The sequence below is a fragment of the Leptidea sinapis genome, chromosome 12 (genome assembly GCF_905404315.1).
Source record: "Leptidea sinapis chromosome 12, ilLepSina1.1, whole genome shotgun sequence".
Classification (NCBI taxonomy): Eukaryota; Metazoa; Arthropoda; class Insecta; order Lepidoptera; family Pieridae; genus Leptidea; species Leptidea sinapis.
Window position 1 is genome coordinate 13,668,158 of NC_066276.1, and position 16,004 is coordinate 13,684,161.

Here is a 16,004-nt window from a genome sequence, read left to right on the forward strand (position 1 = left end):
AGAATATAAGAAATACGAATAGAAAAATAAATTACGGGCGATCTGAAGTCGTCCTTTTCATATCCCAGATACAGTTCAATCGAAAATTCACCCGTCAGCAAATAATTTTGTTTCAAAAAATTCGTTTCGAATTTGTTCGTTGAAATCTCTACTTTTTGATGGTGTAAAAAATAAACATAACTATGGTAAATGTTCTCACAAAATGCTAAGAAAAAAAAAGCGTACGCAAGGCATTCGGATTTTGGATAACAAATTATTTATATATGCCAAAAATCAGAGGACTAGGATTTGAGCCTTGAGGCATGCCAGTACTAGCAAGAAACGGAACTGTAGGTCTACTCTAATTCAACGAAAATCGTTTCGGATGCTTCCTACTACTGTTCCATTCGTTTCGAAGTTTCGTCCCGAACGTCATTGCTTGACATTTCGAATTTATAAACCTACTCTAATTCATTTACATTCCGAACGAATATCAAGATGACAGCTGTTTGTTCGGAATTATAACGTCAATTTGACGAAACCAAAGATGTTTTTCAAGAATGATTTTCGTTTGTGTGTATTTGGTTGGAAATTGGCATGAAATGGTTTTAAGAATGCTATTAATCGAGGCTGCTCTACGCGAAGAACATTAAGAACAGAAAAAACCAACGCCGCTTATGCAATCAATTTAATATTAGTGAAATTGCCTACTTAAGAGTTTGTAGGAAATTACAGAATAAAATTAATGTTACATAAGTTATGTATCAGGGGTGGTATTAATATTCCCTAGTTCACAGAGGATGAACTCCAATGTGAAAGAAGCAGGCAGGTTCCCTTTTAATCAGCTCCATCTTCACGTCAAGCTCTACAGGCAGGTCGAAGGCCATGAACTGCATTATTACAACTGTTAGAAAGGATAAAGGTAGAACTTTATCTTACTTATTCCTTCCTAACAGTTCATGCCCTTCGACCTGCCTGTAGAGCTTGAGGTGAAGACGCAGCTGATTAAGAGGGAACCCGCCTGCTTCATTCGCATTGGAATTCATCCTCGGTGAACTCGGGAATATTAATACCGCTCTTGATACATAAGTTATGTAAAACATAGCATGCTATAATTTTTTTTATTCTGTAATTTCCTACAAACTCTAAGTCGGGAATTTCATTAATATTAAATTGATTGCATAAGCGGCGTCGATTTCTTCTATGTTCTTCACGTAGAGCAAACCAATTTGCAACAAAATACACACAAACGAAAATCAAAAGATAACATCTTTGGTTTCGTCAAATTGACGTTTAAATTCCGAAGAAACAGCTGTCATCTTCATATTTTCGTTCGGAAAGTAAATGATTTAGAGTAGTTTATAAATTCGAAATGTCAAGCAATGACGTTCGTGACGAAACTTTGAAACGAATGGAACCGTAGTAGGAAACATCCGAAACTTCGTTTTTCATTGAATGAGAGTAGACCTACTGAAGTACTTATTTGACATATTTTCATTGCGTCTGTAATACAGACATTTTTGTTGCAATAAGTTACTACCCAACGTTGTATGAAATAGAACTCTTCAAATTAGTTGGATTAATATAATGTTCATATCAATCGTTCACCATTCGTTCACGAATATTGTCTATGGTTCCAAACTTCGTCAATGTGCCCTAACACAAAATAGAGTAGGGTCACTATCGAAACTTCGTTTAAATTTTTTTCGTTTACGAAGTTTCGTTTCGGAAAAAGAGAGTAGACCCCCTGACTCCTGACACTTATCGTTAATTGTGTCACAAACAGCTGAAGTATATACCAGTACGTTAGAAACGGTTGAACGGCCAGCATGGAAACCATGCTGATACGGACTTTAAAGTAGGCTTAATATAGTTAAAATGTGCGTGCGTACACAAGACTAGCCATTTGTTTCCGAAGCGGTAGTAGTATCTAGTAGTATAAGAAATGACATCAAAAAGAATTCTAAAGGAATCAATTTTGAGAAAATAAATAATAATAATAATGTTATCGGCTATTTCTGGCATGCCAAATTATTATTAAGTATTAATTCATTTTTAATTTTGATAACAAAATTCTAGTTATTATTATAATGTAATTTTACTATTTAAAGCAAAACACATTATGTCAACATTGCCCAGTAATTTCACTAGCTACGGTGCCCTTCAGACCGAAACAGAATAATGTTTACACATTACTGCTTCATGGCAGCAATAGGCGCCATAATCTAGCCGGCATCCTGTACAAAGAAGCCTCCCGATGGTGGCATACTCCTAATCAAATTATCAATAAAACTTTGAGGGATTGAATGAGGGATGAAATTCGTAAAAACAAACATTCTATAATCTCCTTTTTTAACCGACTTAAAAAAAGGAGGAGGTTCTCAATTCTCAGTACGCACAATAATAATTACAACAAGAAAAATCAAACTATTTTTTTTGCGTTCCGCTAGATAAGTCAATGAGGCTATGATAATAATTTATTACTATAGGTAGACTTCACACTATAAAGTGGTCCAACCTTACATAATTTATAGATAGTGCCTATTGCTATTAGGCAACGCATGACAACAGGCCAGCCTTATTACTTTAGTGCATGACAGCTACGACTTAAACACATTAGCCACTTTGTTTAAGTGTGCCTGCGTTGCTGAAAATAGATAACAGTTCGCCGCTATTTTTTTCGATGTGTTCACAGCTGTCACAGTCTATCTAGACGTATAAATTATCTGTGGGTCGAACCATAATTCACGGTGCTAGTTGTGAGTCACAACTTTACGCCAAATTTTATGGCTAACTTTATTTGCCATTTGTTTGTTTCAGTCTTTGACGAATTCAAGCATGTAGAGGCACACAGTTGAAAGCGCGTTAAGAATTCGCCATTGTTTGGGTCAACATAATGGACCAACTGTACAACAATCTCGATTTTCGAATCGAGCCTCTACAATCAGGAGAACTATAACTAGGAGGGCAAATTTTAGCAATCCGGGTCTTCTACAGGAAGATGTGAAAACAGGTGGTTAATGCTCGCCCAGTTTATTCTGCGGAAACAATTGCTCCTGTCCGCGATAGTGTGGCAGAGGAGCCGTCAACCTCGACTCGCCTGATATGAATTTACACGCTTACACGGTTCAATTGACTCAAGATCTGACCATTTCAAGCGTCGTCAATGCGGTCAACAAACATACGGATGTTTGTTGATCAGACAGAAGTGAATGGTGACTTTACGAACAAAATAATCTTCAGCGATGAGGTACACTTTCACCTCGGTGGATTCGATACCAAGCAGAATCTATAGAATCCACGAGTGATTGTTGAAGAGCCAATGCATTCACAAAGAGTGAGTGTTTGGTGCAGTTTATGAACTGGCGGCGTCATTCCAAAATGAGGTTGGCCAAGTATTTATCTCGATTGCAGTAGACTATCACGAGATTATAACGTACTTATTGTGGCCAGAAATTGAGGATATGGACATGGACGATATGGCTCCAACAGGATGACACCCCCATTTGCCACTCAGTCTGAGAAATAACGGCTCTTTTGCGCAGGAAATTCAATGGCCACCACGATCATGTGATTAGACACCGTCGCACTTCTTTCTTTTAAGAATAATATTTAATAGAAAAAGTGTACGTCAATAGGCAAAGAACAATTTACAAAACACAAGAGCTAGAGGATGAGATAATTCAGCACATTAACGAGATCAAACTTCAGTTATGCCACAGTGTCATTGAAAATATGGACCATCGGATACAAAGTGGATGTAAATACTATGTAATAAGAGGCGGGATGGAACGTGCAGTCATTTGACATAAGTTTGAAATAGTAGTATTTACAGTCTCGTGATTGGCGATGAAGTATAATCCGGCTAAGTTTGAAAGCGAATAGTTGTTTAAAACATAGTGGATTTCAGCTATCTCTGTTTTTTACAAGAATATAGCAATCATCTGTCAATCTATCAATGACTGCAAGTTTCATACAATCGACACTTTTTTCTTAGAGAGTTTCGCTAGCTGATCGGATAAGAGGTATGCCACCGAAGCCGTGGCGACCACTTTATTGTAAAATATAAAACATATAATGCAATTGAATGAATAAAACCTGAATGTCACAATAATTAGTATCCAAACCCAAAAAAAAGTAGCGGTGCGTAAATACTGAATCACTGTCCTACCGGACAAGTCCCGTACAAAATATATGAAGGCTTTATAGAACTACCTAAAACCAGATTACCAAAAATATTATGGAGTATTTACTCTATGTTAAGAGCTACAATCAAATCTAAACGCAACGTCCACCCCAAACTTGAAAAGAAGGTCAGAACGGCACATAACCAAAAAATCCTAAGTATTTTCGGCGCATTATATGGAAAAGTTCCCAAAGCATTCGAGAAAGATTTTCTGGCTATAAATGCAACTTTTACTTTATTATTATTGATTGATAATTGTGTCACTGGAGAGAGCTCCACTCCAGAACCCCATGGGTCTAATGAACACAATGCATGAGACGAGTGGCGCACGTGTTTGTTTGATATCAGCGAAGGTCGACGATCACTTTCTAGCTGCAGTGGAGGTACCGGCCCGACGAGAGAGAGGCCATTGTCTATTTATTGGGTGGGATCGTTCTCGTTGCCTCTGGCGGCTACGGGCCGGTGCTCTCTGTGTGACGTGGCGGCCTCACTCGTCCGACAACTTTGTCAACGATCGATAAAAACCGTTGAAATGCAATAGGTCAGCACTCCTGCCAAAGTTGGGTACAGGTCGGTGACAATAACATAACATATTGCAGCAACACTTGGCAAACGTCATGAAGCTACATCAGTTTGTAAAGAGGCTTTCACATGGGGAGAAGACCTGACAAGAGACTCCCAGCCCCTCTTTTAATTACCATAAAACAAAATTATTTAGCCATACAATATTATCTTATTTTTATTTTATTTCGGCGGAGTCGTGTACCAGGTCGACTTCTTCCCTTAAAGATGTTCCGCGGGAACGATGGCTGGTCCATGCGGCAACTCGTGAACGAGTGCTGCTTGTGGGTTCTTCTCCAGCTTATTATAGATAAATCATTGTATTTGTTTGATGCGCTGAGTTTTGAAATGCTTTCAAGATTGAGCATGATTCATAATAATAATGGATGTATCACCTTACAAATTAATTTGTTATGTACCTATATTACAGCTACTTTCTCTGTCTCCGTTGAGATTCTTGTATGTTCTTCTCATGAGCTCTAATTTTTCCCAACTTAATATTATGGTAGATTCAGTAATTTAAATGAAATATTTATAATGACGATTCAAAAGCGCTTTACATCTAGTTCGATATATTTATAGTAAGCCTTTTTTTTTCAAAGAAGCCCTAATATATTTCTTTTAACGCTAGCTTTTGCAATTAACCCTAGCTTACCTTTTACGCGGCCTGTACAGGAAATTCTTTCTTTTTGTAATATATACATATTTTTATATTATTTATTAATTATAATTACTTTTATTAATATATAAATACTTTTTTATGTGCATTATATTCATATTATGGGCGAAGGGTTAGGGTGTTAGAAATATAAGTTTGAATCTCCATATAATTTCAACAGTACCATAACATTAGTATATGTTATGTATTTGCTAGTGTGTCAGTAGATGAGCTGCCGCCTGCGACGAAGTCATCTGTGGGCGGACGATGCCTACCCGTCTGTTATCGTATGTGTTGCCAGGCACCAGGCGGCTGACTAAGTCACGCATCACGCGTCACAACTCACAACTGATACACGGGTCAAGGCTTTGTATTGATCACAGTGTGTGTGTTGGCGATTGTCGAGTAAAAGTGTAATCGCGGCGCTTAGCTTACAAAATACGATCCGCCGCGAACTATTATTAAGAGATAAAGATGTAGTGGGTAGCTCACAAAATACGATCTGCCGCGAACTATTATTAAGAGATAAAGATGTAGTGGGTAGCTCACAAAATACGATCTGCCGCGAACTATTATTAAGAGATAAAGATGTAGTGGGTAGCTCACAAAATACGATCTGCCGCGAACTATTATTAAGAGATAAAGATGTAGTGGGTAGCTCACAAAATACGATCTGCCGCGAACTATTATTAAGAGATAAAGATGTAGTGGGTAGCTCACAAAATACGATCTGCCGCGAACTATTATTAAGAGATAAAGATGTAGTGGGTAGCTCACAAAATACGATCTGCCGCGAACTATTATTAAGAGATAGAGATGTAGTGAGTAGCTAACAATATACGATCTGCCGCGAACTATTATTAAGAGATAGAGATGTAGTGAGTAGCTAACAATATACGATCTGCCGCGAAGTACTATTAAGAGATAGAGATGTAGTGACTAGCTAAGAATATACGATCTGTCGCGAACTGCTTGTACAAGATCAGAGGATGCACCCACAATCTTTTTACACTTTTTTTTAAATATCATTTACATAAAGAAATACAACATGTAATGTCTTAATATTTGTTAGTAGTTTGTAATAATTCCATTATTGTAATGAAATGTCTTGTATAAGAGAATGTAGTCAACTACAAGTTATAGACAATCACTTTAGATTTTATAACTAAAGAAAGGATTGCGTTGGGGTTAGGTCTATGCATTTTCACTGGAATTCTACATAAAAAGATTGAATGTTTGACTCTAAGTTAAATTGCACGCCTTATAATGCGTTATCTCCACGAGCGAGAGAATCGCGGCGATATTATCGTCCTACCACATATTTCTATATACTTATCAGTTCATAGAGATCGCGTCTTAACACGGTGATGCGACGAGTGGCAATCTTCGCGCGGAACATCGTCGTATCGTTTAATGGTGGCTCGCCCGCTGCGAGCGTCAGGGAAATTGGCGATTCCGTTACGAGTAGAGATGTTCGCTAAATTAGATAGCTGATAAAATAACCCATTATATATTTATAATCATATCACCTATTATTTATTAAGACTGGCAAGCGTTATTTAATATTTATGCGATACGCGATTTTTTTCACCTGCCAAATTATGCTCTAAGAGGACTGCATAAGAACTAAATTAAAATGAAAGCCATTTAATATTTATTCGAAACGCGATTTTTGTCACCTGCCAAATTATGCTCTAAGGGAACTGCATAAAAACTAAATTAAAATGAAAGTCCAATTTACGAGTCGACGCGGACACGCTGTGTTCCGTCAGGAGTTGTAACGATACGCCGCGCTGGCGGAATAATCGCTCGTTCGTGTAGATAACCTGACGATAGAAGCGCCGACTCCTAGCGATTTAATTTTGATTTGATTTCTAGCGCCTAAATGAAGCGTTGAGCTAGTTAGTGCTGTACTCTTGACATGTTAAAAATAACAGTTTTCTCGAAACTGAAATTGTTTTTTTTTATTTATATCGCACTTAAAGGTTATAAGCTCTGTTCAAACTGAGGCGAATAACGCGCGGGACGGAAGTCAGCGATTGTGTCAGCAAACTTGTATGGACGTGTTCAAATTGACGCGAGTACTCGCTCAAGTTGAAGCGAAACAAGAGCGGGACACCCGGCGGGATTGTTTGATCTCACAATGCATGATGTTTCTCCACTGAAGAACCAAAAATGACACGCGGGAAGTCGCGTCAGTTTGAGAGGCTAAGCTGAGCGAATTACTCTTCCTCAGTTTGAACAGAGCTTTATGAGTGCACTAATATGAAGTGAAATAATCTGTACGGAAATTAAATATATTCCAATAATAATTATTCTGTTTATCATAGTAATGACAAAATAATCTTTTCTGGACGTGCGTTTGTATGTGTACCTATACGAATAAGTGGCAGGGAAAATGGTCGAAAAAATTATCCTGTCGGAATATTTTTTATCTCTAAAAAAACAAACTGCGGACTTTCTCAATTCATATTACGAGAGCGTTCAATTCACTGTCGTTTAATTATTATTTATAAGAAACTAAGATACGACTGGACGTGGGTTACACTCGTTACAATATTACGCTGACAGTTATTTAATGATGATTGATGGATTATGCAATTTTAGATATTTTTTTTTTCCATGACTTGTACTTGTCACTTGGATCTCCTTAACTCCATTCAAATTTTTAATTTAAAATACCACCGTAGTACACTGTTGGTAGTAATCCGAAAATCGTTAAGAAGTTCGCGATTAGACATTTACCTTATTCCCAAATTCACTTGATATGTACTTTTTCGTTGTTTGACATTATTATGATCGTAACTACGTCACTTTTGATGGTTATGTCTATGGTTCCGTCCGCACTATTAGGATCAGAAGTACTTCGGTAATAGGATTTAATTCAAAGTTCGTCGTTCTTTCGATTCGGAATGAAACTTCGGATTTCGGTAATAGCCCTCCTCAGCTCTATGCCTGAAGGAGGCACTGGGTGGGTCGGTTCAGGTTCAATTTGTTCGGCGAGAGAGTAATATTGTTGTTGTTTTGCAGATCAAGATCAGCATCAAGAGATAGCTCGCAGGTCGAGCTCATAGCGCTAATGACAGGCGCGGGCGCCGGGGGGATGTAACGGGACCGGACGCCACTTCTTACGACATTACGTTGATTTAATTGAAATTAGCCGCTAATGTATCTAGCTGTCCGCCACCCGCCATCCGCACCATGATTGATCACCAGCTGCCGGGGCCGGGGCGTCCTATCTACACCAGAGTCCAGTCTCCTCGTTTACATACAACTTAATGTTCTTACACTCTGAAGCACAATTTTCTAGCAAGGTAGGAAGAGCTATTATAGATACAAGTACCTAATAATATAATTGTTTGAAGCTGAGTATTGCTGTCATCTCTGGTCATCATTTGACCGCGTGCAACACAGAGCAGCTCGAATTGTCGGGGACCCAGTACTCTGTGAACGGCTGGATCACTTGGCGTTGCGTAGAGACGTCGCTTCATTGTGTGTCTTTTACCGCATTTATCACGGGGAGTGTTCCGAAGAGCTGTTCAACCTGATTCCTGCCGCCGAATTCCACCTTCGCACGACACGACACAAGTTAGGATTTCATCCCCACCATCTGGATGTGTGGCGGTCCCCCACAGTGCGGTTTTCAAGGAGCTTTCTTCCTCGTACCACAAAGCTGTGGAATGAGCTTCCTTGTGCGGTGTTTCCGGGACGATACGACATGGGTACCTTCAAGAAAAGCGCGTACACCTTCCTTAAAGGCCGGCAACGCTCTTGTGATTCCTCTGGTGTTGCAGGAGAGTGTGGGCGGCGGTAATCACTTAACACCAGGTGACCCGTACGCTCGTTTGTCCTCCTATTCCATAAAAAAAAAACTAAAGACCTCACTATAACACAGTGCTAACAGTCTTCCACCTACTTATAATTTTAAAATTAATCTGTTCTTTTTCTACATATACGTACCTAATTATTAGTAGGTAATAAGGACATAAATATGCTTAACTAATCATAACCGATCATAATCAATTACATGCTAGAGCAAGCGAGATTGATTATGGGCTCGGGAGTCGTGGGTTTACCTTGCGAAAAATTTGTTAGGTTTTAAGCCACGGCCAGTAAGCAAGATTATTACCGCAGTTAAATTGGGAAGACGTGTTTTTAGAACATTACATATTTATCTAGCCTACCTTTTTCTGTGGTACCTAGTATAACTTTTACGAATAGTTTTTTACATAAATTGTATGAAGCGCAGTGCGGTTCGAATAAGCAATCTTATAGATTGCCTATCAAAGCTTTTTACTAGATATTTAGCGTAAGCTAAAACTTATTGGGTGGGTGTTCAATAGAAATTTGGTTATTGAATAACGGAACTAAATAAATAAACTTTAACACTAGTGTTATACATTAATTTAGGTTCTTATTAAGGTAGGCATTGCCTAATTGCCTATATGGAATGCGCGCCCTGCTGTATATACCCACTTAAACTTCAACGGTAAGTAAGTATCAAGTGTAAGAACGGGTATCGCGAATATGACACTGCTGCAGCATCATACTGTAGAATACGAGTACAGTGAAGGAATGAGACTCACCTCGTGTTCCGACGACACCCTCGGCCTGCTCTCATCTGCAACAACACAGGCGACTTATATTTCATAGCTTAGTTATTTAACAAAAACAAATGAATGTTGGTGTTTTGTTAGATCCTGAGACTGGTTAATAGTTAGGCAATATAAAGTGATAACTATGTATATTGTTTGTTTTTACAAACTCATGTTTATTAACAAATATTTAGTATAGTGCGTAAAGTTTTGACTGTAATCGCTTGCAACATGAAATGTGAAAACATAAACAAAAGAAAATCACCGGAAAATGACAAATACTGTTCTTGTTGTACTTATGTTTCATCTTTTTAGTCAGAACGCGGCTGTCAATGTTTATTACCCACTGAAACATTAGTGTAGTAGGGGATTGATTTTTCATTACAAATATACTGTTACCTTTTTATAATATAATATTTACCCACATGTACAACGTTGAATTTGTAACATCTACTATGGAGTGAAACTACCTAATATATCGATCAGTTCAACATTTTAGTCCTATGTTTTTGAGCTCATTGAGCTCAAAAAACTTATAAAAGTTAAATAAAACCCACTTTTATAAATTTTTAAACCGCAATTATTTTTTGAATCAATGAATTTTTTTTGGTAGTTGTTTTGAGATTTCTCAAAATCTACCGGTCAAAATTGTATTATAAATCTCAGTTTGGTCAAGCCCATTCGAATGACAATACACACACACGGTGTCAGACCTACAGACACCATCTCAAAAATCGTATGGATATCTGATGAAAAATCGATTTTTGAAAAACGGAGTAAAAACAATAACTTCCCAACTTTTGAAAAATGTATTAAGTTAAAAGTTATTTTGTATATATACTTAAGTATATCACAGTTTTCAAAATTGCATTATTTGCAAATGAATTTACAGATTTACTACATTTGGTAATATTTAACAAAGGTTTATACATAAAAGTTTTAATAAAACACTATTTTTTTAATCATCAAACGTCAATAACTTTTGAATCAATGAACCGATTTTCACGCGGTTGGCGGTATTCGACGAAGTAAAAGGTAAAAAATAAATTTAAAAAAAGTATTAATTTCAATCTCATTTTTCATCTGATTTATAAAACAATTCATCATCATCAGCCGGAAGACTTCCACTGCTGGACAAAGGCCTCCCCTAAGATTTCCACGACGATCGGTCCTGCCCTGCCCTCATATAACGTACCTACATCTTGTGGGGGGACTACCAACACTGAGTATTCGCGATGTTTTTGAAGTAAACACACTCACGATTGTAGTTTCATTTTTATTTTAAAATATGGATAATAATAGAGCTTGATCAAAATAAACGGCGTATGTTTCAAAATACAAATGAAGAATACGCCGATATTGTGTATTGCAACGTTTACAATGAAGTAGTATGTATGGGGTAAGTAAATCTCAACGTCGTGCCTATAATATCATCCGCGGAAGAACTCAAAACAAGAATTTATAATAAACGGAGTAATCACGATGTAGAATAATTTGACTAATTCGGTAGTTAAGTCACAACTCCGAAAAAGAAGAGACTGCGTACGCAATAGGGGAAGTCACTCGCACTCGCACTCAGTCGCAATAATTTTATTTAGGCTAAATGATAAAGTATGTTATTTTTAATTGTTCATTGTTAGTAATACCATAGACCAGGGATGGATACTTACGTATTAACAGAGATACAGCTACCATACTCGAAATGAAACAGTTCTGTAAGGCGCATCACACAACGACAGTGGTGAACAGTAGGAACTAAGACTAACACGAATAATATTAAGATACCTACATGCGTTCTGAATGTACTGTAACTGTGTTGTGTTATTGACAAACGATGGAGCTTAGCACAAAACTTGTATGCAGGCGAAAATAATTATTTTCGTTTAGAATTAAATGACGTTTAGAATCAATTCAATCAAAGCTAAGTACAGGTTTTCCAGGAGTGCGTTCAGCATTATTAGGTACTACATGTAAGTTATTTCACCATTATGTTATTAGCCTAAGGCCAATGTATAACTTTACAAGAAAGATTGACTTAGAAAAGGGTCCTAAAACCGAACCCTGTGGAACCCCCATTTCAATGATTAATCTAGAAAACTACTATTTTGTTTGAGTAGGAAATCATCTTGGCCAATGTTTTATATTTTATAGCGTAATGGTGAAGTTTTCACAAAAGATGCCAAGCGCGAGTGCTGTGCTTATAGTTGCCGAAGTCAGAGACCAAGATACGACGTATATGTATAGATGATAAAAATTTTTGAAGTTTGTTTTGTTCTATTAATCTTTTTGAGGATTCTTTACCCTAAAGATAACCAACGGCAATCCTATTACTAAGACTCCGCTGTACGTCCGTCCGCGTGTCTGTCAGCGGGCTGTAACCGTAATAACTATTGCTAGACACCTGAAATTATGATCGGGTGTGTATTACTAGTATCACTATAGCAAAAATATTGGCAAATATCAATTATAATATTGTATTCTTAATTCCAATGTGAGTTTATTTCTTACTATTTCACGGATATACTACTGAGGTGAAGTCTGAACCGATTTCATTGGATTTTCTTGTAGACTTATGGTTGATAGGTATAGATCAGGCACAGGCTGCTATTTATCAACACACAGAAACTAATTTAAATGTACGTATAATGGTAAAAGAACGGCAAGACCCGGTTTGACTAAATAAAGTAGCCTGTATTCACCATTGTACTAGAGACATAGATATAGAAATATAATATAAAATACTTACTCTATAATAATTATAAATCCTCTCATTAACGTATGTATATAAAAAAATAGTAGACAAGTTTTATAATTATCATGCCTTATTTTACCATAATATAATATTATGATATTGTAACAAAATTGCCTCTTTGATATGACCTTCAATGACCTTAAGTCACCCGTTATGGCGCGAAAGTAATGCGTGATGAGTGCGGGGGTATGAAGTGCGCGGGTGTTAATCTGAGTTTGGCTTGAAGAAGTACGGTCTGTTAATCTTTCGTTTTTAGCAAAATAATGCATTGAAATCATTAATTAACAACCTTTATTAGTTTAATTCATGCGTGTGTTTTTCTGATATAGTTATTTAAATGATAAAACCAAATCTAAAATGTGTGATTGTTCGAAAATAGGTGATTATCGTACAAGGTAATGTTGATTTACGATTAAGGACACGTAAGCAAAAACAGACTTTATTATATTAGGATGCATCAACCCTTAGAGCATGTATTCATTCATCGTGTAAGGATGATTCGTGAACATGATGTTCGTAATTACTGTAATAATTTGGAACCACACCAAACAAATACAATGATTTATTTGTCGACTAGGCACCCCAAACAGAACTTGTTCATGATATTTGAGGGAAGGACGACCTGGTATACGACGCCGCCGCAATGAATGCCATTGCGTTCGGTTTTTAAATTTGAATAAAAAATAAACTACTTATACAAGTACACAACGTTCTTAATTTTGCAAGTAAGTTGCAAGTTTATACTGCAAGTAAGTCGTAATACTAAGTCCAGATCTAATGTATTAAGTTTATCGATTTGTTTTTTAGTCGAGACATGATTGGCTATAGAATAAATCACCAAATATGAACCTACCGATAGTTTGGAAAAGTTTTGCGATACAGAGAGAAATACAGAAAAATACATGTAATAAGTTACACTTAGTAATAGTTTACTTTGAAAAAATCTTCCCTATAAGTAGGTAAGCTTTAGTAATTATTTAACACCACTGTTTAATCAGACTGTCGGAATTTTAAGCGATCGGACGGGGCGACAGCGGGGAGGGTACAGCGAAGGGTACACCTAACTCAGGTGTAAGATGTAAGTCCTTCGCTGTACCTGTCAGGTGACCTGAGGCGATGAACTAGCGGGCCGGCAGCAGGTGCCGCCACGCGCCGACCAGCTGATCACAGCACCTGCACACCAGCGCTGCCCTCTCCGGCACGTGGTGCAGCTGCACTGCCTCCTCCAAATATAGATACACATTCTTCTGCTGTCACTAGAACCGGCACCAGCTGTCGCCGTTAGTGACAATGATCGAAGTGACCCATTGTGAATGATAAAATAATTTACTCGAAGATCAATTACTAACCGGACGGGGTGGTACTCGTATGTGTTGGTCGGTACAACACCTAGTATCTAAGTTTTATTTTTAATTTATAAGGTACGGTAACCTACATTAAAAGTACAGCCGAATACACAAATTTTACCCAGATAATTTGCAGAGAAACACCAACAACTAAACAGTAGCGGGAAAGGGTAAACATTCTAATAATTCTTTTAAACAACAGAGCTAAGTCGATAAAAAATATTAAAAGTGAAATAATAAATTACCCAAACAAAGAACAAGGCTTAAATGACATTGTAAGGGTATAATACCTCAACCCGTATCGTATAAGCGTTGGTTTTGCTAGCTCATCGAGTGCCGATAAATTTGAAAGCTGTGAAGAAATAATAAACAAAAGATGGAACATGCAAAGGGCTTTTGAAAAAAACAATTCTTATGGAGTAATACGTGCTGGAAACCTAGATCTATCCAATGATAAGATTTAAGAGAGTATCACGTGCAGTGATCTTGCAAAGATTTTATCAGCACATCAAATAAATCGACGATCAGACGGAGAGTGGATATCTTGTGAAACTGTAAAAATTTGCTTTATGCTGTAAAAATGGGCTCATAAATCTCACCTTTCGTTTTTACCCAATACAATGCAAAACATATAGTATGAAAAAAAATGTTTTCATAGTTATTTGAGATTTTTTTAAATCTACTGGCCCGAATGGTTTTCAAAATCTAATTTTGGTCAAGCCCTTTCGAATAGCGCCATTCACGATGCACTTGGTCGAGCCGTTCAAAAGTTATAAGAGATTTACATAGATCCATACATACATACACACACACACACACTCACCCATACATACATAGTCAGGGAAGCTACCTATGACCTTAAAACGTCGAGATCTCATGAAGACTCGATTTTCGAAAAACGGGGTAAAACCAATAACTTCCCGAATTAGACAGAAAAAAGAAAAGATAGAGAGTTCCATGCGAGACATATATTTCAGAGACGTTGCACACTAAATTGGAGTTACTTGTTGACATCTCCTTTGACACTTAAGACTTAATCGTTCTTAAGGCCTATCTCAGACGCCAGACTATCCGTGACGCATTTTTTAGTCTATGATTATTAAACGTATAGAAGTATAAGCGTAAAACATAGGACGTGCAAAAAGTCGGACCCACATAATATACTCGTATATCTGACAGATCGTGCCGCACGCCGCTGTACAAAAATTGCGCCAAAAACATAACGTTCGCGTCAACACCCGCTAACGCAGACGACGCCCACTAAATTAGGAATGGCCATTGCTTCCGAAAAGGATCGATTTTTTAAATCAATTCGAATCGTTACCTGATGGATAGCAAAAAAATCTAAGGTCTAAAAGATCGATTTCTAAAGACTCGTTTTCTTTTCCAAGTTTGCATTTATAACGTAAATATAAAATACATCTTAAGAAAAACATGGAACATACCATTACAAATGATCTCTTATTTTTTTTTATGGAATAGGAGGACAAACGAGCGTATGGGTCATCTGGTGTTAAGTGATCAGCGTCGCCCACACTCTCTTGCAACACCAGAGGAATCACAAGAGCGTTGCCGGCCTTTATGGAAGGTGTACGCGCCTTTCTTGAAGGTACCCATGTCGTATCGTCCCGGAAACACCGCACGAGGAAGCTCATTCCACAGCTTCGTAGTACGAGGTAGAAAGCTCCTTGAAAACCGCACTGTGGAATCCGCCACACATCCAGATGGTGGGGATGATATCGTAACTTATGGCGTGTCGTGCGAAGGTCTTATCGGTAAAATCAGTTTTTTTAATTCAGGGAATTAGATAATGACAATTATATTTAGTACAAAATCAAAGTCAGATCAGTATCTCAAGTACGTAATAATACACAGCAATCCCTACAGTTCTGCCGACAAAATTACCGAAAATGTACGTCATATGCGT

The 16,004-nt window shown here is 37.5% G+C and overlaps 1 protein-coding gene across 2 annotated transcripts in view; it reads right to left on the minus strand.

Annotated features, from left to right (window-relative positions):
* LOC126967089 (protein spire) overlaps positions 1–16,004 on the minus strand; it is a 49,069-nt gene that overhangs the window by 21,265 nt on the left and 11,800 nt on the right. For both annotated transcript variants that reach the window (XM_050811476.1, XM_050811477.1), the window contains exon 2: positions 9,971–10,005. In XM_050811476.1, coding sequence (XP_050667433.1) covers positions 9,971–10,005 — 35 coding nt within the window. The remainder of the gene's footprint in view (positions 1–9,970; positions 10,006–16,004) is intronic.